The 24,069-nt window shown below is 42.9% G+C and overlaps 1 protein-coding gene across 1 annotated transcript in view; it reads left to right on the top strand.

The window, feature by feature from the left end:
* The window catches only part of UHRF1 (ubiquitin like with PHD and ring finger domains 1), a 51,438-nt gene that overhangs the window by 10,985 nt on the left and 16,384 nt on the right, over positions 1-24,069 (top strand). Inside the window, exons 3-12 of the mRNA XM_068103558.2 lie at positions 278-432; positions 2,822-3,037; positions 7,120-7,226; positions 9,869-10,058; positions 10,143-10,266; positions 10,886-10,993; positions 18,398-18,502; positions 18,601-18,707; positions 18,887-19,046; positions 23,132-23,269. Coding sequence (XP_067959659.2) covers positions 278-432; positions 2,822-3,037; positions 7,120-7,226; positions 9,869-10,058; positions 10,143-10,266; positions 10,886-10,993; positions 18,398-18,502; positions 18,601-18,707; positions 18,887-19,046; positions 23,132-23,269 — 1,410 coding nt within the window. The remainder of the gene's footprint in view (positions 1-277; positions 433-2,821; positions 3,038-7,119; positions 7,227-9,868; positions 10,059-10,142; positions 10,267-10,885; positions 10,994-18,397; positions 18,503-18,600; positions 18,708-18,886; positions 19,047-23,131; positions 23,270-24,069) is intronic.

The following is a 24,069-nucleotide window of genomic DNA, read 5'->3' as shown; positions in this document are numbered from 1 at the left end:
GGAGAGTGGATGGGAGGGTACAAGATATAGGGGTTTAGGGGTCGGGGTGTGAAACATGACAGCTTGGGGAAATGTAAACGAACATCTTGCATATCTAATATGTAGACGCATTAGAGGTGCTTCGTTCTGTTAATGAGATTCTGTTTTCACTAATACCCTGTACTTTCTTTTTTGAGCAATGTCCTGTAACCTTTTCATTTTCCCACAAATATTTGTGAAGTTATGTATTTCTCATCAATATTATTTACTTGCTTACTTGCCGCCCATGATTTCTCAGATCAACGAGCTAGTGGACATCCGTGACACCAATACAGGTGCCTGGTTCGAGGCCCAGCTGATGAAGGTGACACGCGATGGTCCGGCGGACGATGTTAGCCCATCAACGTCACAGACTGCAGAAGATGATATCGTCTACCACATAAAATACGACGAGTGAGGAACTCTTTCTTGTCACTAACGTTGTTATTTTATATTTATCCAAATAGTCAGGTTCACTATGTTTTTTCGTTCAAAATTTTGGTAAATTAGCAAAACTATACATTTTTGGAATATTCAGAGCATGAGGAATCCGAAAATTAATGTTTACATTTGCGTAGACACCTTTGCAAAAATGACATTCAGGACAGTGATGAAGATCTGTAAAAGCAAATTCCTGAACGGTATAGACCTTGTAGATCCTGTGTATAGGACTTATAGTTCAATCTGATACTACCTATAACTTCCTATAACAACCTATAACTTCAAAGGACTTGCAATATCATGTATTATGTAATACAGTTATATCACAAATATAAAGACAATGGTTTTCAATTACCTTTGTTTGTTGCTTTTATATAATCCTGAGCACTATTTTGAGGACTTTATTGGATTCCTTGACCCAGAAAACGTAGGATTAGCATATTTAATTAAGTCTCTAGGTTGACTAGAAGCCGAGATCGCGCAAAATATGTATTTTATGGCGGCCATTTTCAAAATCCAAAATGGCGGCCATGCAGGTGTCTGTGCAAATGCCAACATTGATTTTCGGATTCTCCATGCTCTGGTGATTCCAAAAATGTACAGGTTTGCTAATCTCCCAAAATTTTGTACGAAATTATATTTGTTAACATAGTGAACCTGACTATCTTCATCACTGTCCTGAGTGTCATTTTAGCAAAGGTGTCTACGCAAATGTAAACATTAATTTTTGGATTCCTCATGCTCTGAATATTCCAAAAATGTACAGTTTTGCTAATCTACCAAAATATTGAACGAAATTATCTATCTATAATTCCAGTAATCTCTGTGTGTTTGTTTGTTTGTACGTTTGTACGTTTGTTTGTCTGTGACCGCTGTTTCTCGACAACCACGGGTCCGATATACTTGCAACTTGCCAGGTATATTGCTGGGGACCCGAGGATGTGCCTTTTCAAGGTTTGAAATTAATCGGACAAGTACTTACCGAGCTATGGCGATTTAGCCGTTCGCCGTTCGCTTTGGCGTTGCGAATGGACCAAACCATTGCATGTAAATAGAGGGGGGGGGGTTCTGTGGTCGTTGCGAATGGACCAAACCATTCATGTAAATAGAGGGGGGGGGGGTTCTGTGGTCGTTACTGCCACGTGGTTTCAAAGTTTTTTTTTGTTGTTGTTGTTTGCACGCATGTTTTTTTGCACCCACGTACGGGCACGCCCTAGGATGTTTACACACACACACCCCTACACAAATTTTTTTTTTTTTTTTTTTTTTGGCAAGGAACGGGCACCCACGTACGGGCACGTCCTAGCTTATATATAGTACGGGCATGCCCTAGTATTTGTTAACATAGTGAACCTGACTAAAAGGTTAACCTGTGAATTCGGCAATGAGGTGTTTGGCTTTTCCATCTGAGCACTTAGCTCGTGATGCCGGGATGTCAGTTTTGAATTCCAAATACCGAGTCGTTCTCTCCATTTTCTTCCGATGTCCTTGTAGTTCGGGGAAAAGCATATCGATGTAGGCTAATGAGGGTGATTTAATGTACAAGTTCCGCCATGAGATTTGATATAGTGTAGTCCAAGATAAATAACAGACTGCGGGGAACTCCGAATAAAATTTTGCGTCACAGAACAGCCATTGTGGATGTGTGAAGGTTTCATGCCTCACTTGCACCACAGACCATTCTATTCCCAAGGACGTAACATTTCTGAAGTGTTCTTGACCATTGCTACTTCTCCTCGAGTTGTGGCTACATGATTGCGTAACGATGTGTGTGCAACATGACTAGACTGAGCAGGCCTGTCGCCAAGGACAGTTTTGAGTTTCTTGTGGTGCTGACATCCGTTTTTCTACTTTTCCTTCATTTGCTCGTTTTCAGCTTTCGTGTTTTATTCCGGCATTGCCAAATGGAACGATGCACACCCTTGGATAACAACTGTGCTGAAACGTCAATATTACTTGAACTTTACACCATTTCAAACTGCCTATTCCTCTCTTTCCAAAGCACCAGCAACTCTATCTGAAAAGAACGCCAAGACCTGGGCTTCCCAGCATCTGACATTCCTTGATGTCACTGGGGCCTGGAATGTACTCCCGTTCCTAGATCCATAAATATTAAATAGTTCTAGCCACTAGAATGTTACGGGGAAAGTATCCTGCAGGAACGCTAATTGCTAGATTGAAGGCGAAGTTTCTTTGCAGGATTTAGGCACGCGAAGGTGATGTTTTTGGCTGTTTCGGTATGGGAAAAGTTCATTTAGGCAATAGGTCTCAGCTTTACTTGGTGGGTGTTTTGGTTAAGCACCACGATGTCATGACTTCATGGTATAGTATCCCCACGCAGGTGAATGATTGTTTGCTGCAGTTTTCCGGAGTATGGTGTGGTTCGGGTGTCCGCGGTGAACATGAGGCCCCGTGCCCGTCACAAGCTTTTGTGGGACGAGTTGGACGTTGGCGTGGTGGCACTGGTGAACTACAACACTGATGAACCACTTGAACGAGGCTTCTGGTACCATGCCGAGATCCTGCGAAAGCGGAAGACACGCACCATTTCCGAGGTGTTTGCTCGGCTGCTCATTGGGTGAGTCCTCGCACTCGTTTGTATTTTTTACGCGTGCAGAGCGCCTACTCCTCGTGTAGCTGATTAACTTTGTAGGCCTGGTCAACAAACCAATGCCATGTTTATTATTGTTATTTTAAATTTGTTGAAACCTTAAAGTTTTATTACTTGCAAAATCGAAGATTTTTTCAAGTATATTGGTCGGTTGCGTTTGTTAGTCTGTCTGTCTGTCTCTCGCCTACTGGTCACAATTCTAAACCGATCATCATGAAACTTCACCAAGTTGTAGAGGTCGTCACAATTGAGAAGCCTATTGATTTTGAGGTCAAAGGTCAAATGTCTAAAATCGCAATTTCTCATACAATTGACTTGAAAATTGAACATTTGCATATCGAGTCACTAAATTGGTAAACCAACTATTTGCGAGGTCAAAAGGTCAAAGTTCAACTCGAACTTGCAAAATCATCAATTTTCATCTGAAAAATCAATTTTCATTTGATTGACTTGAAAATTTAACAGTATTTGCATAGTGCCTCACTGAATCGGGAAACCAACTTTTTAAGGTCAAAGGTCAATTCAAGGTCAAACTTCTAAAATCATCAATTTTCATTTGAAACATCTCACTTTTCATCTTGTTAACCCGAGCTTTGATCAAGATCGTCAATTTTAATCTTGATGAAGTGGACGATATGATGGATCAATGGAAACCTTTGTTTTGGGGGGGGGGGGGGGGGGGGACGGAAGGGAAGGGGGGGGGTGGATTTTGCAAGTATCGTTTTGCTTTGCCTGACATCTTCTTGTTTTTATACTTGGTTTTTCATTGTTAATTTGTGACTTTTACGGTGTTGCCATTTGCCATGTTCCTTGCTTTCCCTGTGCGATCAATTACTTGCTTCGGAAGGCAAGTGATACCAACGATCACTGACCCATGCAGTAATGAATCGGCTAATTGTGCTCAAATATTGTTCTCCATCGCCACTGGTCTTTCCTGCATGTGATCCACGTGCATTCTGTGACCCATTTCCTCTCTTTTCACGTTTTTTTTTTGTTCTTTGATCTTTGCTATTGGGCGAATTGGTTGAAAATGTCCTGAATAATCTGTTGTATTGAGTTTACCATCGATGTAAATCAACAACGTGTACCGCGCTCGATGATACTCAAGCATCCTCACCTTGCAGCGGATAAGTAAATTGGACTTTATCCCAGCCAATTGGAGAGCAGACAAAGGAAGGTTTGTTTTGTCCGAATTTTGCCTTCACAATGGGGTTCGCTCTTGAGAATGTCCATTCGTTGTGTTTTCCCCGACTCGTCACCCTCAGCCACACTATCTGTAAATGTCCTCTGATGGTTTTCAAACGAGCAGCGGCTAATGGAGCCTCGCTTTGTATCGGTGCAAAATGCATTAAAATAGCTTATTTATTGTTTGTGTGTGCTTTTCAGAGGCTCACTGCTAACGTCACTCTTAAATTTGAATTTAAATTCCAAATATGCTTTTGTCGATAAGGTAGGTGTCGCTGGACAGACTTGAGTGTCGTGGGTGTGACGGACGTCGCTGCGTATTTTACGTTTTCTACTGGTTCCGTCTCCTTGCTGGTTTAATTTATATACTTGCTTCTTTGTGTTGTGTATGTTCTCCTTTTTGTTTGTTTCTCATGTTTGTAGAGTAAATGCAATGAAGGATCAGCTCTTTAATGCACCTGAAAATAGGCTGAAATATTGACCTCGTACCCCTCCACCGTATACTCGATACATGCCCTCATCCAAAACTCACTTCTCTCCCAAACTCTCCCTTTTGTTCACACACACACTCAACTGCCCTCGTGTATCTCGTGTCACAAGCTCTTGGATTGCTTTTCTTAATTGGAGCCGCAAAGAAGTAAGTTTGTTGCAATACATGATGATAAAAGGGGATCCAACGTTCGGGTTCCCAATTGAAATTGCATTGAACTCTCACTAAACAAAGATCTGCATCTGCTTTGAAACGTTTTGTTCGGAACCACCACGAGCACCCGATGCGTACTGCCCAGACGAGATTGATTTAATTAGCGCACTTTTAACTCTACTTGGCCCTCGACATGGATACTTCTCAGGGTCTCATTTAATCTCATCCCGTCTTGAGTACATAATAAATAGATGGTCAGTAAAACGACGAATGCTATGAAATTACTTATATGTACACTCATCCAGAGAAAAGACGCTTTTAAAATTTCGTTACGGATCCCGGTGAGCGATTTGCGAGCTCTGCAGTTCAAAATAACGTTTTTGATTGTACGCCTTATTACTCCCGCCAGGGAGTAATGCATTCGATCGTGTGTGTTCGTGTGTTTGTGAACAAGATATCTGGAAAAGTTCTGAACGGATTTGGATGAAAGTTGGTGGGATGATTGCCCTTGGGATAAGGAAGAATTGATTAGTTTTTGGTGAAGCTCAGGATATTATTCCGGATCCAGGAATTTTTTGAAGGATTTTTTTTACCATTGGAAGATGGGGCTCATTTTTTTTCATTTAACATTATCTTAACATAAGTTTGTTTGTTTGTCTGCGCAAGCTAATCTGAACGGTGAAAGATAGGAGGAAACCTCTAATACAAAAAATGTAGGGACGGGCCACGGGAAGGTTATAGGCTAGGTGGTGAGTCGGCCGGGCTGGGCCCATTTCGCAATTAAAAGCTGAGCTGAATTATAGTAGTCAATCTTCTACGGCCGCGAGTAAAAGCTGAATTGTAGTTCTTAAATGATGTTTTTCTCCTCTAATTCCGAGATATATCAAAATTAATTCTCTGACAGTTAGAGCCTACTTTCTTTTTCATTTATTGTTTTGGGGAGAGGGGATGTTAAACAAAACGTATTATTCCAACTTGACCCACGGCGGGAGTATGCGCTCTACTGAATGGCGTTCTAGTTTGAAAATAGCAATTTTCTTTTTCTTATTTGAGCATTTAATAGATAGCTATATTTATTTGTGCTGTGGGGGGATGGGGGGTGGGGGTAGTTAATTGCAGTCCAAAAGTGCCATCACGGTGAGTTTGGAGTCTATTGGCAGCGACACGAAGCGCCTACCTGGCACGCACACCGTGAAATGGCGGCTTCTCGAGCCCGATTCCCAGCATGCTTTGCACTGAAGGGCTGCCGCCATTGTGCGGTTGAGAATGAGAACGTCGAAGGCTCAAATTTCAGTATTGTCTGCAGATTACGACGTTCAATTCACTTCCTTTGTCACGAGATTTAATTTGATGCGGTGCTTGTTTTCTTTGCTTTCTCTCCACGATTCTACAATAAAGGTTTGTTCTTTTAGTGGATTGTGCTCTTCCTTATAATGTTTTTGCTCTTTATACCTTAACCTAACAACAGCTTGAATATCAGAGTTTACCGACTGATGCTCGACTTCCTTTCCCTGCATTATAAGCACGCAGTGGATGCTTAGAAGGGTTTTATTTTTTATCAAGTCCCCCATTTTTGTTTTAAGCACATATGACAATCTTGGTTGACGTGCTTACAACTTTACTTTTAAAGACATAGTTTTATCCAGTTATATAATTTTTTTTTTCAAGCCAAAAATGGTTTCAATTTCAATACGTGATGCAGTTCAATACACGATGGGCCAATTCATCGTGATTCTTATTTCGGATTTGAGGATTAAATGTGAATTCTTGTTGTTTACCCATTTTTAAACATGACAACGTTGAAGGAAATTTCAACGAAACTCGGTACATATGTTGATTGCAGCACAAAGATGAACGGATTCGATTTGGGGTTCGAAAGGTCAAAGGTCACGTGTCCTTTACTTGATTTTGCAGATATAACTCGAGTTTAAAGCATCAGATGTCGCTACCTCTTCTCGCTCTCTCGTGTCACTTTTAATTTTTCGCTTGACTTTTTAATTGAGATCAACCTTAACAATGGGTTGACTGTTAACGCAGCGGAGGCATATCCATCGCCCCATGTGGTTGAACCCTTTTTCATAGTTTTAACATCTGGGCCGTGATTTGATTCCATTGAGGGTGGGGAGAGTTGGGGGGGGTGGGCTATCAAAAGATGTTCTGGCTTATACAAAACAACTAATTATACCTTCAACCCACCTTTCTTTCTGTTTACACTCCACAGTGAATGTGCGGATGATTTTGAAGAATGCAAGATCATGTTTTCGGATGAAATCTATCGGCTGGACGAGCCGGGCACCGTGCCAAACCCTACACTGCAGCCCACCAAACGTGAGTGTCGCAAACTGTCTATTTGGAGGGTGCTTCGTGCTGGTCTTCATTGAATCACCGTTGTCTTGCATGCACAACCTTTGCCAATGTGGTTTCTTATCAACTGATATGAGGCTTCAAACCATCTTTGCTGGATTGGTTTACACTTTAGCTCGCCTGTAATAATACGGTTTAACGCCTTTTTTGTTTTTGTAGTCGGGTAATTGAGCCACTGAGTACTTTCAATGGTATTGCATCGTCCATATTGAATGACTGGTAATCTGTACATTCAGTTGATTTTATTATCGTGTGTCAGCTTTCGCCGTGACCTCTGTCAGCAAACATGGAGCATTACATTTTGCTTTAAACATAAACAGAAGGATGCACAAATACTTGAGATATCAAACAGGTTTACGGGGACATTGCATATTCCTCTTCTCAAGCTCTTGATGTTTTGGCGTTTCAAAGAAACATGTTTTGCCTGGATGAATGGTCATTAAAACAAAAAGTCATTATGACAAACAAAGGTACAGAGTCTACAACCACAATGACGATGTGAACCCAGCATGCACTGCAATGTCTTTGCACCATTTTCTGGTAGTCGTTGCATTCCATTGGCAGACCACTTGCTTTGTTCCCCAGATGTTGCCATTTCCATTTATTGGTTTCCGAGAAATATTTTTTTCATTATTTGTGTTTAATTCAGGATGGCTGCCATACCACGTGACCTATGACGTCACAATTATCATAACATTCCGCATGGGTGTCACTCCTGACCTGAAAGTTTTGTCTCGATCCGACATGTGGTTCTGGAGAAAAACGAGGTTTAGCCCGTACGTATTGATGGACAGACAGACGACCTGAAAACATAATGCCTCTGGCCACCTTCGGGGGCGGAGGCATAAAAATGTTGATGCAAGTACCAAGTTGCACTGTTAGTGGGTTTTGATATTTTATTGTCTTAATTTACATAAGCACAAATAAATTCGCTATTTTTTTGCCACTTTACAATACACTTTCGGCACAGGACTCGCTCAGACTCCGGAATGCTCAACTACTCGGGAATGCCAAGGACTTGCACTTGGGACTGCTCGACATCTTAGACCCGGACTAGGTGGACTCGACTGCAACGCGTGTGGAATTCTGTGGAGTGGGATTTGCAGTCTTGATGGGCCTAATGACCTGTGTTGAAGTTCCCTTGTAAAGGAACTATTATTATCATTATTATTGTAAGGGGGCATCCAAAGTTTCCATTTTTATTTTTGTAACATGTAGATTATTATCTTGTCTGCCATTGACTGAAAAAAATTCCAGCATTTTTTGCCCTGGTCACTTCTGGTTTAACAGAACAGTGGCATGGAGATGCCCATCAGTCTCACAGGAGAGATGCAGATATCCCTCACATCCAAGATGTTGTGCTCTTGCCTACGTGAAGCCAGGACCGTGCAGTCTTCCATGATGTGTTTTTTATTGTGTGTGGAGTGGCCTTGCAGTGGTTGAAAGTGTCGCTCGTGGTGTTGTTGAGTATGTTTGTCGTGTAAAAGTGTGGGTAGTATCCACAGCGAAGGCGTGCAGGTGAACATGATCGGACCTGTGGAGTAGTTCGTCTGTCATCAATGGGTGGGGGAGGGCGAGGGGGGGGGGGGGGGGTTGTGCCCAAGATCGTCTTTGTGTTATGGTTGTTTATTGTGTTTATGGTGAGGGGGGGGTGTGTGCATGTTTTTTGTAGTTTCCATTGTTTTGGTGGGGGATGTTGCGAAATATGTCACTGTAGTGTCTTTGTGGTGTTGTTTTAATGTGTCTAGGGGTCTGTGGGTGGTTTTACATGTGGTGGCATGGGTGATTAGGGTAAAGTGATTATGTAGTGATATGGGTGATCTGTCTTTATGTTGAGGTTGCTCTCTGGATAGGATAATTTGGTGCTGTTTGTAGTCGAAATGAGGATGAGTGCAGATGTCAAGAATACAGACAATTACTTGTTTGAGACATGTAATTGTTGTCACAAAAATAATTTCCAACATGAATGAACAGTGGCCAAACTGGGAGTTGAAGAAGAAGAATAAGAATAAGAAGCATCTCTCAATGGTGAAGAATCACTTAAAAAATTATTGTATCTGGATCTGGATTTTCACCAAAATCCAATCATTTTGTCCTTGTCACACACCTAACCTGTCCACCAATTTCTTCTGAATCCATCAACAACTTTTTGAGATATCTTGCTCACAAACAAACAGGGATGATAACCTAACCTCCATCTACCTTTGGTGGTGGAAGTAACGAATTGAATTGGAGTCTTAAATTTCAGTGAGTGACTTACTTAATGAGTTGATAAAATAATGAAGGGAACAAACAGGAGCTGGACATGGCATTTGGCACAAAGTTCTAGTAAATAAGACTCTGTGGAGGAGCAGCACTAGATAGCATTCCAGAGTGGAATCCATCTGCCTTACTGTGCAGGTGGAGGAATAATGGTGGAGACGGCAGGTGAGACGAGGCCGCAGAAAAAGTTGTAATGTACCAAGAGTTTAACTTGACTACGGTAGGTAAGTATCGATAAGCAAATTTAATGAGTTAAAAACTTTCAGCAAAAGTAGTGAAGGGACAAGACACGAGGTGTAAGCCAAGCAGTACAAGGTGTAAGCTTGTACACATTTTTTGCACAGGTCAGACAGGCCCCGAGTGCCGCCACTGCAAAGATGACCCAGACAAGGAGTGCCGTCATTGTGCTTGTCATGAGTGTGGTGGCAAGCAGGATCCAGAGAAGCAACTGATGTGCGACGAGTGCAACGGAGCCTTCCACATGTATTGCCTTACACCGCCGATGCGGAGCATGCCATCAAGTGATGAGGATTGGTGAGCTATTGTGTAAATTCAGACTACAAATGTTGAATCGATTAGCCAAAGTGTGCAAGACGTTCACTTTGTATTCTGTGTTAGGTATTGCCCTTCATGCAAGACCGATGACAAGGAAGTGGTGAAAGCTGGGGAGAAGCTTAAGGAGAGCAAGAGGAAGGCCAAGATGGCCTCTGCTTCATCCAGCTGCTCGCGTGACTGGGGAAAGGTGGGCCTGTTGCATGGGTCATTCATTGTTCTGAGAATAAAAAAAGCAAAACATGATGGCTCTGCAGTGTTTGAGGGCTTTCTGCTACACATGCTTCCACATGCACTTTTAGTAAATTACATTATGCATAAAACTGCTGGAAAGCTTCTCTGATCCAATATAGTGTGATGGCAGGGGTTGCATTGAGGCCGTCCTTGCCTCCGAGTTATGTAGTTTGTGTTTGCCTCCAGACATCAATAAAACCCAACAATATATGGTAAATTGTTTTCACGATTCACAGGTGGAACATTTCATATTGCTACGTTAGGCCTTTCTTTGAATGGGACTTTAACCCGGTTGGCCTGTGTTTCTATTTGTCGCACTAACTTGTCCCATTGCATTATTTGAATAGTAGTCCTGTTTTCCAAAACGCAGAAGTTTTGCTTCCTGAATTTTCCATGCTGTAACTGATATTAATAATCCTTGAAGACAGACTTTGCATCTGCCTAACAAGAGCTGCAGACAGCACCAACCTCCAGCTATGAGAAATCACATGAAATGAATTATGCACGCATGCACACGCACATATATTGATTGATCGCTATTGCAGAGTAAACTTTCACCTATTGGTGCTATGCAGGGCATGGCATGTGTTGGTCGTACCAAGGTGTGCACCCTGGTGCCTTCGAATCATTACGGTCCCATTCCTGGCGTCCTAGTCGGTACCATGTGGAAATTCCGTGTACAGGTATGGTCTCATTTTGAGCATTGTTCAGACTTCATCTTGTTTTTGCATCAACAATTTGTCCAAAAGCAAAGTAACATAAAAAGTTAAAAAATTATATGGACAATCCCCAAATGTTTGCTTCCTGATCTTCTCGCTAACAAGGGCTGAGACAGCACTAACCTCCAGAGGAGAAATTTCTCGCACACGCACACGCACACACACACGCCCACACACACACGCCCACACACACACGCCCACACACACGCCCACACACACACGCCCACACACACATTCTCCCCGTAGGCGAGTCTGTCTGGGGGAGTGGCTACACGGTCTGGGAGGGGCTTCAAAAACAAATATCCACCATTTTGTTGACTCGCATAGCTTTGAGGCCTCTTTTATTCGGCCAGCGGTGTCTTGCTCTCTCTCACAGTTTTATGTCAACTCTAATTCGATATCTCATTTCATTTTTCAGTCTAACATGGTTTTGGACTCGGTTGAAAAAAACAAACAAACAAATAAAATTCGATGAAAGTTATCGTTTATAGAACAAAATGCATTTTCAAAGGCCTGTAACATAAAGGCCATTCATTGAGTCACCCTCACAATTTTATCTCGAATTCACCATCTGATTTCATTTTTATCGATGGTTTTAGACTCGGTTTCAGCAATAATTGAGAAAATAAACACACACACGGGAATCGGGAAATTGCCGAGATATATTAAATAATCGCGGCTTTTCACGATTCGATATATCTTACAGGCATTACCCAAGATGACACAGACAGGAAAATGCCGAAATATACTAAATAATCATAGCTTTTCACGACTCGATATATCTTACACCACCCAACATGACACACGGGATAAGGCCGAGATATATTAAATAATCGCGGCTTTTCACGATTTGATATATCTTGCACCGCTCAAAATGACACAGACAGGAAAATGCCGAGATATCTATATATACGTTTATCGAACAAATGCATTTTCGAATGCCTGTAACATAAAGTTCATTCAGGCTCCCTCACGGCTTTATCTCGACTGTAATTCACCATCACAGTCGCTGGGATAGTTCAAGTCTCAGTTTCAGCTAAAGTTGAGAAAATCGGCGAAATTAATTCCAACAGCCGTTTTGAATGTGTCGACTGGTTGGATGAGATGTGGGCACTGGGAAGGAGAAAGGGGAATGAGAGATGGGAAGGAGATATACAGCAAGGAGATATACTTAGTAAAAATACAGCAACTGAATACTGAAGTTCGGGATCAAACCGAAGTCTAATTATATATTTACGTATTCCTGGGGTGTATATACAGAGTTTGTTTAAAGCGAGTCAACTTTTCTCCAACCATGGAATTAAACAATACAGTACTTCAAAAATGTACATAATAATGTAAACTAACTATAAATAAATAAAAAAACACCTTTAGAGGCCATTTTTCCCCGCAAAGCGGGGGTTGGCCTTTTTCGGGCACCGTGGTTGTTGTTTTTTTTTTTTGGTCCCCTTTTTGAAGCAATGTTTTACGGCCAGGTGCCCTTCCTGCCGCCAACCCTGTTTGTCGCCTTTTTTCGACAAACAGGGAATTACCAGTGAACTGGTACTCAATTTGCCGACCTCGGAAGGATGACAGGCTGAGTCAACCCCCCTGGCGTTAATTCAGCGATCGACCGGGATTCGAACCCAGGATCCTAGGATCCTAAGCCGGTACCCTGACCGCTAAGCCAACACCAGGCTATACCTAACCACCGTTTAGAGGCCATTTTTCCCCGCAAAGCGGGGGTTGGCCTTTTCGGGGACCGTGGTAGTTGTTGTTTTTTTGGTCCCCTTTTTGAAGCAATGTTTTACGGCCGGATGCCCTTCCTGACGCCAACCCTTTTTGCCGCCTTCAACGACAAAAAGGGAATTACCAGTGAACTGGTACTCAATTAGCCGACCTCAGAAGGATGACAGGCTGAGTCAACCCCCCTGGCATTAATTCGGCGATCGACTGAGATTCGAACCCAGGATACTAGGATCCTAAGCCGGCACCCTAGCCGCTAGCCCAACACCAGGGTGTTGTAAATTGGCACAATTTAACCTTCACCAACACCCAACCTTCACCAACACCCCAGATTACCATCACATGGACCAGGCTATGAAATACAATATTTATTAATAACGTTTGGTTTTAATCTATTTTTACTTTGTGATGATTTGATCCCTGGTGTTGGCTTGGCAGTTAGGGTGCCGGCTTAGGATCCGAGGATCCTGGGTTCGAATCCCGATCGATCGCTGAATTAACGCCAGGGGGGTTGACTCAGCCTGTCATCCTTCCGAGGTCGGCAAATTGAGTACCAGCTTGCTGGGATGAATGATCCCGGTGTGTACCCCGGCTTAGAATAGGTACACCGTATCCCTGCGCATCGTAAGAGGCGACCAAGGTTTGGCGTCAGGAAGGGCATCCGGCCATAAAAGCATTGCCTCAAACAGGGAACCATGATTGTCATGGGGCCCGCAAGGCTAACCCCCACTCTAGCGGGGAAAAATGGCCTTAAAACGATCATTCATTCATTCATTCATTCATTCATTCAAAGCGAAAAGTTTTCAATACATTCAAGTTTAAAAATGAAGAAGTCATGGGGTCCATAGGCCTCTGACAGGCATATGATGTTCATTTAAAGACTGAATCAACACGTCTTCGATCATAAATTACTTTTTGAAGAAACAAAGGTACATTTTGATTACAACTCGAGCAAAGGGAGTCGTGTGTGTGTGTGTGTGTGTGTGTGTGTGTGTGTGTGTGTGTGTGTGTGTGTGTGTGTGTGTGTGTGTGTGTGTGTGTGTGTGTGTGCGCGCATGTTCGATCTCCACTCCCTGGTGCAGTGGGAGGGATGGGGGCGAGGATTTCACCTCTTGAAGTCACATTTTACATGAGATGTAATGACACATTTCAAACTGTATTTCCCATGTGCACGCACATGCATTCACATGTTATCAGAAGTAAATAAATTGTGTAGATTACATCATTTGTGGATGTGATAAATTGCCAGTAACCATTTTGTAAAACTGAATGTGCAGCAACTAAATGAAGATGTCAATGTCACACACGTCCATGCCCGTGGCATTCCCACGGGTGACCACACTAGTCTATATAATATTCTCCGTCGATGATTCTGTCTGTGAGTCTGTCCGGGTGTGTGGCTATACCCGGTTTGGGAGGGGCGTCAAACCAAATATCCACCATTTTGTTTACCAAATATCCACCATCGCATTACTTTGAAGCCTCTTTTGTTAGGCCCATGGTTTCTTGCTCTCTCTCAGTTTTATTTAAACTCTAATTCGATATCTCATTTCATTTTTCACAGTCACTAACATGGTTGGTTTTAGACCCTGTTGAAAAAAAATTTGATGAAAATGAAAATGAAAGTTACCGTTAAAAGAACAAAATGCATTTTCAAAGGCCTGTAACATAAACACCATTGACTCTCTCACGGCTTTATCTCAGCTCTAATTCACCATATGATTTCATTTTTATCGATGGTTTTAGACTCGGTTTCTGCAATAATTGAGAAAATTCACGCAAATAATTGCTGAGACATCTTAGAAATTCGCGGCTCGATATATCTTACACCGCCCAAACAACACAGACAGGAAATTGCCGAGATTTATGAAGAATTTGTGGCAGATTTTTCCATCATCACGATGAAACGTTTAATTAATACGTAGTCACAATAAAAAGTCAACAATGTGGGGAAGGGGCGAAGCCTCGTTCACGTATCGCCACAGATGGCAAATTGCCGAGATACATTAAATAATCGCGGCTTTTCGCGGCTCGATATATTTTTACACTGCCCAAATAACACAGACAGGAAATTGCCGAGAGATATTTCTTTGTTCTTATTACCCTCGCCAGAGGAGAGGGTATTGCATTTGAGTCTGTTTGTGTGTTTGTCCGCACAGAATAAATATGATTTTCTCTGCAACCGTTGGTCCGATTGACAGGAAATTTTCACCATAGGTGTGCAACTCAACATGTAGTATTTTTTAATGATAATTATGACATCATAGGTCACGTGGTTCGGCCGCCATCTTGGAAAAATCAAAAAACTTTGCACCTCTATCTCGGAAAGCACTGAATAGAAAAACTTGAGACATGGCTCATTGTAAAGAACTCTCCATGTGGAATAAAATGTATTGATGATGATGTCATAGGTGCCTCCATTATGACGTCATAATTCGACAAGTACAAAACTTCATCCAATCAAGATGAAATTTCTTGAGCGCCATGTCGGTATAAACTGGTGGAGAACAAAAAAAATGATAACGTCATCGGTCACGTGGTTCGGCCGTCATCTTGGAAAAACCGAAAAACTTTGCACCTCTATATCTCCGAAAGCGCTGAATAGAAAAAATTGAGACATGGCTCATTGTAAAGAACTCTCAATGGGGAATAAAATATGTAAATGATGATGACATAGGTGCCTCCATTATGACGTCATAATTCGACAAGTACAAAACTTCATCCAATAAAGATGAAATTTCTTGAGCATAATCTAGGAATAAATTAGTTTAGAAAAAAAATAATTATGTCATCGGTCATGTGGTTCGGCCGCCATATTTGTTTTAACACAAAAGCCTTAAAAACCACTGAAAATACATCCTGGCGAGGGCTTGAAATCTCTGATTGCTCTTTTTCTTTGATAAGTTATGTGTACGTACACTTTAAATAAGGTAAGTTTATTTGAAATCTTTAATTTTAAAAATGTCATTTACTTGCCATTTGATGATTACGTCGCAACACTTCCTCTTCCTCTTGGGGATCGTGAAAATTCATGCTTTGTGTGGAAACTCCCATTTCCGAAATGAACGAGACTGTCGATGAACGGCTTGATGACCGTCAACGCAGACTTGAACTGGATGCAGCAAGAAAAAGAATGAGACTGAGAACGAGACAGCCGAGGAACGTCAACGCAGACTCGCACAGCATGCGGCAGCAGTAACAATGAGCCGGGAGAACGAGACAGTCGAGGAACGTCAACACAGACTCGCACAGGATGCGGCAGCAGTAACAATGAGGCGGGAGAACGAGACCATCGACGAACGTCAACACAGACTCGCACAGGATGCTGCTGCAACAACAATGAGGCGGGAGAATGAGACCGCCGGCGAACGTCAACACAGACCTGCACAGGATGCTGCTGCAACAACAATGAGGTGGGAGAACGAGACCGTCGATGAACAGCAACAAAGACGTAGGAGGGCTCAGCAAACACAAAACCGCAGCCATTATGAATCCGGCAGAAGTATCGGATAATGTTCAAGAGCATAATTGCGGTCCGATGACGTCACCATGCGTGTACTGTTCTGCAAACCATTTCACAAATTATTCAACAGGACAAGGGGATGGATTTACACTGTGTTGTTCCAAGGGAAAAGTTAGATTACCTCCACTATTTGCCATACCTGATCGACTGCAACAACTTTATCAGGGCGACGATGGAAAATGTCGCAACTTCCGAGACAATATCCGGAATTACAATTTGGCATTAGCTTTTGCATCAATGGGCGCTCAGATCTCATCTCCTCCAGGAAATGGTCCGTACTGTTTCAAAATCCACGGTCAAATTTATCATTGCTGTGGTCCATTACATCCATCACATGTACATGAGCAACCACAATTTGCACAGTTATTTATTTTGGATACAGCTCAAGCTACAAAGGAACGTATGAATCGACCTGAGAATCGCAGATGTTTGCAAGAATTGATGGCAGTACTGCACAACATACTATCTGACGTTAATCCTTATGTCACATGTTGCATGACTATGTTCGAGCGTGAACAGGAAGAAATCAGGAAAGCTGTCCTTGAAGGTCGCCTTCCTTCTACTGTGGAAATGTAGGGGAGAGGAGTAAAACGACCCCCACTCTCCCCCGTGTGTGTGACCCACTCTCCCTCGTGTGTGTGACCCACTCTCCCTCGTGTGTGTGACCCACTCTCCCTCGTGTGTGTGACCCACTCTCCCTCGTGTGTGTGACCCACTCTCCCTCGTGTGTGTGACCCACTCTCCCTCGTGTGTGTGACCCACTCTCCCTCGTGTGTGTGACCCACTCTCCCTCGTGTGTGTGACCCACTCTCCCTCGTGTGTGTGACCCACTCTCCCTCGTGTGTGTGACCCACTCTCCCTCGTGTGTGTGACACACTCTCCCCCGTGTGTGACCCACTCTCCCCGGTGCAGTGTGCGTGATGTGGGAGGGATGGAGGTGGGGAGGGAGAGGATTTGAGCTCTTGAAGTCACATTTTACATGAGAAGTAATCACACATTTCAAACTGTATTTCCCATGTGCACACACATGCATTCACATGTTATCAGAAGTAAATGAATTGTGTAGATTACTCGTGGATCTTATAAATTGCCAGTAACCATTTTGTAAAACTGAATGTGCAGCATCGAAATGAAGATGTCCAAATGTCACACATGTCCATGCCCGTGGGATTCCCACGGGTGACCCCACTAGTCTTCTACATTCTCCGTAGGTGATTTGTCTCCGTAGGTGATTCTCCGTAGGTGATTGTCTGTCTGTCTGTCTGTGTAACGTCTGTCCAGGGGAGTGGCTACACCCAGTCTGGGAGGGGCTTTAAAAACAAATATGCACCATTTTGTTTCCTCGCCTGGCTTTGAGGCCTCTTTTGTTAGGCCCGCTCTGTCTTGCTCTCTCTGTTTTATTTAAACTCTAATTCGATATCTCATTTCATTTTTCACAGTCGCTAACATGGTTTTGGACACGGTTAAAAAAAGGCAAGGAAATTCAATTAAAGTTACCGTTTATAGAACAAAATGCATTTTCGAAGCAGCCACATCCGCAGCGATTATAATCATGATTACCGGACCAGATTATTTAGTCTATTTATTTATTTCACATCTGTGAATTGCATGTCCATGCACACGTGAAATGGAGTTTTTTAAACCAAAAAATAATAATAATAATAATCACTTTTCTTAAAGATTTCACGATTTTATTTCCTCTAGAAATGAAACGCATCTTCTTTGGGCGGTGTATAATCGCTCCGAACGAAACAGGCATTTCCTGGTTTCCTTTGCTTGAGTTGTAATCAAAATGCTCCCTTCAATTGAACAACAGTCTTGGCTAGCCATTTCGTGAAAGTCGTGGGTAAAAAGCTTTTCTCAGACGAGCACACAGAATGTGGGGAATATTTAGGTGTGTTGTGTTGTAGTCGTCGTCGTCGTCGTCGTTGTCGTCGTTGTAGTAGTAGTAGTAGTAGTAGTAGTAGTAGTAGTAGTAGTAGTAGTAGGTTTTGGACCTGTACACCAAGTGAAAATGCATAACAGAATATTGTATTTTTTTACAAGGAGCCATGAACTTGATCATTCTTTAAAGGAATTTGAGTATGTATTAAACTGAACCCAAGTGCTCTGCCTTGCAGGTGAGCGAGTCTGGCGTGCATCGCCCACACGTTGCCGGTATCCATGGCCGAAGCACTGATGGTGCCTACTCATTGGTACTTGCTGGAGGCTATGAAGATGACGTGGTATGCCAACACTTCTAAATTTCACCCCAAACCGGTACCAATCGTTACCCTTGCTTCTGAAGGGTAATCGCAATCTGAATGTTGTTTGTGCGAAACAGGACCATGGCACCGAGTTCACATACACAGGGAGTGGAGGCAGAGACCTTTCTGGAAATAAAAGAACAGCCGAGCAATCTTGCGATCAGAAGCTCACAAACATGAACAGGTGTCTCTTCCATTCCATGACGTCTACCATAACTTGTGATAAATAATGATGGAAACCATTTGGGTGTTGTGTGGGTGATGGAGAGAAAGTGAAACCCAAATTTGTTGATTGTGGCTATTCCAGCGATACAATGTCTCAGATTTGTATTGTTCTAAGCATATGCTTTCCATTGTGGGTAGGGCTCTGGTGTTGAACTGCAAGGCTCCACTAAATAACAGTGGGGCTGAATCCAAGGAGTGGCATGCGGGCAAGCCCGTACGCGTTGTGCGAAGTTCCAAGGGCCGCAAGTATAGCAAGTTCGCTCCAGAAGATGGCAACCGATATGATGGCATCTACAAGGTGGTTCTCTTTGCTCTTTGAGGCTTAATTGACATGGTGGAAATGGTTTTATTACTTTTCCTTCCCTATTCAATTCCCGTGTGCCCCACCCAACCCAGAAGACAGGAGATATCTAGGGTTTGTAGTTGCAAGTAGTCATTGGTGGAAGGGGTGGCAGAGTTACCAGTGCAACAAGAGTTAACTGCAGTGAGTGGACTGTTATATGTAGAACATGAGGTTGGGTGAGAGAGTGAGGGCAGGAGGGGGGTGAGCGTCAGTGGATGGGCCGGGGTTTAGATTATCTCTTCCTGAAGGTCGTCGGTGTGTGCCGTCTTCTCAGTTGGACGTTAAACTGGGCGTCCCTTCTGCCAGCATTAGTTGGTAGACGTTAAAGATCCCTTGGTTTCCTTCGTGAAGAGTTGTCGAGATGTCACCGGCAAAATGAACAATTACAAATTCCTATCCTAATTACTTTGTCGAACATCAGGTGTGGTCAGCCGGTTTGTGAAAGACTTGAGCCAAAAAATCCTTCCCCGGCCAACCTCACAAGAATGTGGGAATAATTATTGAGAACAGCAACAATAAGAGTTAAACAGAACAGCCTTTGGAATGTGTTTCCGTAGATGGGAAAAGCGAGGCATTAAAGAGTTGAGGTGTGCACTCAGCCTGGTTTTTGGAAGTTTAACGGGGAGGAAGAACTGGAAGGACGTACTTTAAGAACACTTGCATCTTGCAGTTTCTGGGGTGGGTCGGAGGACAGAGAGCAGAGGTAGAAATGTTGGAGAAGCGGCGGTTTAAAAACGAACTACCAACCTGCCTGCGATTATAAAAGCAACACACCTCTTCGGTATAGGAGATTCCAATCGTTTTGAGAGTTTGAGATTCCACCAAATCCAGGTGAGACAAATGGGATGCTGTGGACCTAGCCGGTCGCAGAGAGCAGTACTCTATTAAGCTCTTGTTTTTGCAAGTAAAGAATTTGATCAATGGAGAATTCCCAGTTTTGCTTTGTGTGCACTTAAGAATGGTCATGGCTGATTGTGAGGCCTTCAAGTTAAATGGGCTGGCATCTTCCAGTGGATGACCAAAGATATAGATAGGTTCATTCGTTTAATGATCCATCTGAAGCGGTAGCACGAGACGATTTTCCTGGATTGAGGGAATTTCCGGAATGTTAGGTTTCCAGATCAACAGAACAAGATGCAGCTGCTGTCTGCCTAGCAGAGGGATGGGACCAAAAATGGCAGTGTTTAGTCTTCATAAAGGAAGAGGGGGGTTTCCAGAGCTTCAGAGAGATCATTTATTTAGATGAGGAACAAATCCAGGCCGAAAACACTGCTTTGGTGACCTCCAACCTCCACCGGGAAAGAGGAGGAGAGTGTTCCATTGATGGCAACACGTTGACCCAGTTAGTGGAGGAAGTCAGAAATCCAGGAATGCAGATGGACTACTTTACTTGCCACAGACTTAGCTTGGCAAGGAAAGCAGGATTGCAGACTTGCCGAATGGCCACGATATGTCGAGGGAGATGGTCCTAACTTCTTGTTTGAGATAGAGTGCTAACAAACATTGCCGAGAGAGGAGCAGAGGCATGTTCTTTGTTGTGGCCGGGATATAATCCAAACGGATGGTTAGAGATCGTGCTGTTTAAAAACAGGGAAGACTTGGCATCTGAAGCAATGATGGATTCCATGAATTTACTGATTTAAACAAACTCGGGTAGGTGTGGTTTTCTGTAAGACGGGAGGACCTGCAGGTGAAACTGGAGGACCAAAATGCATGGATGTGTGCCACAGCACAAGGAAAGGAGTCACATATGAATGTCAGACATGGTATCGGTGGGTTTAAATCAACTCATGTGGAAAATGGATTGACCATGAGGTGGTCATTCACAGTCAACTTCATGTCCTAGACCTAGAGGGAAGATGATGGAAAATCGGGAGCACTTCCACATGCATAAGGAAAGATGGATGATTGGAGGTGGGCTTTAAGTTTAGTCTTGGGGGGAAAGGTAACAAAGTGAGGTTTTCTGGTATGACTCATGATCTGGAGGGGCAAGCGTTTGGCGATGAGAGATTAGGAGGAGTAAGATCAGATGAAAGCCAGCACAAGACTGCAAGGCACCAACCTACCTCCAATGAATGTGAAGGAGATGCTGAGGCTATGTCTCCTGCCATAAGATGTCAAACATATGGAGGACTTCCGACTTCAATCCACGGCTCTTCAGATGAAGGGCTTGCACATTGTACTAATAACTTGGCTTTGCAGAGACTTCCAATGAGGTCGCCTTTTGAGGAAAGTTTGGATACCTAGAATGGGTTATTGCTGCTGGTGAGGCCCAGGATCTCCAGACTGTACATCTAGAGTCTGACCAAAGAACTACGTTGAGGGATTTTCGATCTAAATTTAATGTGGGGGAACTTGATCTGCATTAACAAAATATTTCAAATTGATTTATCAATTACCTACTTATTTTCTCATGATCAGGAGGAGAGAAGCCTATTGTTGCAGCCTAGCTGCAGCTGGGTGAAGAAGAGTCCTGTAGAGGATGTTGGAGTCTGCAGAATGTTTTATAATGGATATTTTTTCTCGTGAGGAATAAAAGGTTATTGATATGATTGATCTCAGAATGCTATCTTAAGGAAATTAGGCCTCTAGTGCTAGAGCGTGGGAGAAAATGCCATCCAAAGCAACCTTCTGCTTGTGAGCACAGAGGAAATATGATATGATATCCAATCCAGGAGGAGACGATGGATACCATTAACAGACAATTTTTGAATATGGTGTCAAAATGCATCGGAGATGTTCACCGAGTGCCCCTCACGTCTTGCTTCAGAATGAGTATCCATTGTTGATGTAGTCAGAATTTAGCAGCAGACTTCACACAAATTTGAGTTGGGAGCAGCAGTTTCAATTATCTTCCTCTTCAGCAACCAGTTGTCTTTACCAGCTGACCACCTTCGTTTCAATATTCGCAATTTGACAATTAAAAGCATCCCAGATTTCTTCCAGCTTCCTGGGAAAGCAGTTCACCCTTTGCTCCATGATCCTGGAATGTCTGTGCAACATTGGTATAACAGATTTGAGCTCCACTTGTTATTTGTAGAATATTATAAAGCTTGTTTGTCCTCGACAGCGTATTTTATGTTTGGAAACCGCCAGCTGTGACCTCGTGGTAATATCGCACTATTTGGTGGCCTAATCATGACCACCACCATACTGTGCTTGGGAAAACAATGGAGTAAATCCATCTTATTAGTTCCCTACCGGTGTATACCGGAGGGGACTATAGGTTTGCACGCCGTCCCTCTGTTTGTCCGTCTGTCAGTCCGTCACGCAAAGAACAGTTTTCCGGACTTTTTTTCTGAACTCTTAATGCTTTCAAACTTGGTACATGGTTTCCTCATGATAAGTTACAGATCAAGTTCGAACTTCACGACGTTTCGCTCATTTTTGACAAAGTTATGGCACATTGAACTTTGGTAATTTCCCCAACAGTTTTCCGGACTATAATTTGGAGTGCAGTAAGTCAAAGCTGTTAATATTCCTTGTTTTAACTCCAATTTCCATTCTGTTTCCACTTTTAGTGAGAAGTCGGGGTCTGTGCAACCATTCATAAACTTTATTTGGTGCAAATTGGATAATTTTTAGCCGAGTTACCTCAGACCGTGAGTTGGTAATTATATAATTCACACATAGTGCAATACGTGCAGGCTGCTCCACGGAGCGACCTTGCGGGCTTATTTTAACTCCGATTTACATTCTTTTTCCCCTTTTAGTGAGAAGTAGGGGTCTGTGCAACCATTCATGAACTTTATTTGGTGCATTTTGAAATGCTGAAACTATCCATTGTACAATATAGGGCTGTCTGCATATGTCTATGGGAAGGGGGAGTGAGATGTCGTTTTATTTGAGAAAAGGATGTTAATGGCTGAGATAATTAAGGTAATGACAAATTGCCCTGTTAAGTGTGTGGAGTTGGTGTTTTCCAAAAGTTTTCACTGCGCAAGGAATGTATTACAAGCTGTTGCCCATGCCCTCGGGTGTCAGCTGACACGATACTGCTATAGCTTGTTCTTGTTGCCCCCAACACCCAATTGTGGTAGATTGTGAAATATTGGCCAGAAAAGGGAAAGTCGGGCTTCTTGGTGTGGCGATACATGTTGCGGCGGGATGACCCTGAGCCGGCTCCCTGGACACGGGAAGGCAAGGAGCGCTGTTCCAAGTTTGGCCTCACCTTGCAGGTACCTTTTTTGGGTATTCAGTCGCATGATGATGCAATTGAGCAGCCTGTGCTACACTGGTACTAATGGGAAAAGTTTCACGTCGGTTTATTAACGTTTTTAATTTGATATCTGACAGTTAAAAAGAGAAGTTTAGTCTGTGCATGATTGAAGCACTCTGCGGTAAATCACGATTCATCTTCTTTTTTTAACAATTATAGCTGTAGGTGCATCAATCTGTGATTTCTGTGATAAATTTCTCAGCTTATTGCCTGCCTTGTCTCTGCGTTGTCATAATATTATATTTCGTCCCATTAAACATCAGAGTGAAGAAATGATAATACTGTTTACGCTATAGATTGACACGCAACAAGCCAGCACATGGTGCAAGCATGCTGAATCGGAATCTCATTTAAAAGACTGCACGTTCATTGCTGACACTATTTCTTGCCTTGCACTGCCATAAATATTATTATTGGCATTGGTGAAAGTTTATTCCTGTTTAACATGGTTGGAATAATAAAGAATTAACATTTCTTAGGACATGTGACCATGAGGAAGAAGTTGTTTCTTGGGTTTGTTGATCTGGAGAAAGCATTCGATAGGGTTCCACGTGAAGTATTGACATGGGCATTGAGGAAGTTAGGAGTGGAGGAATGGTTGTTCAGAGTAGTGATGGCAATGTACAAAAGAGCGCGCACAGCTGTAAGGACGAAGGACGGGAACAGTGGTGAGTTTGAGGTGAAGGTGGGAGTGCATCAGGCGTCGGTACCAAGTCCACTACTATTTGTAGCTGTGATGGAGGTGCTGGCTCGGAACGT

This window comes from Myxine glutinosa, chromosome 1 (genome assembly GCF_964187855.1).
Source record: "Myxine glutinosa chromosome 1, kmMyxGlut1.1, whole genome shotgun sequence".
Taxonomy (NCBI): domain Eukaryota; kingdom Metazoa; phylum Chordata; class Myxini; order Myxiniformes; family Myxinidae; genus Myxine; species Myxine glutinosa.
This window is presented reverse-complemented; position numbering and strand designations above follow the sequence as displayed.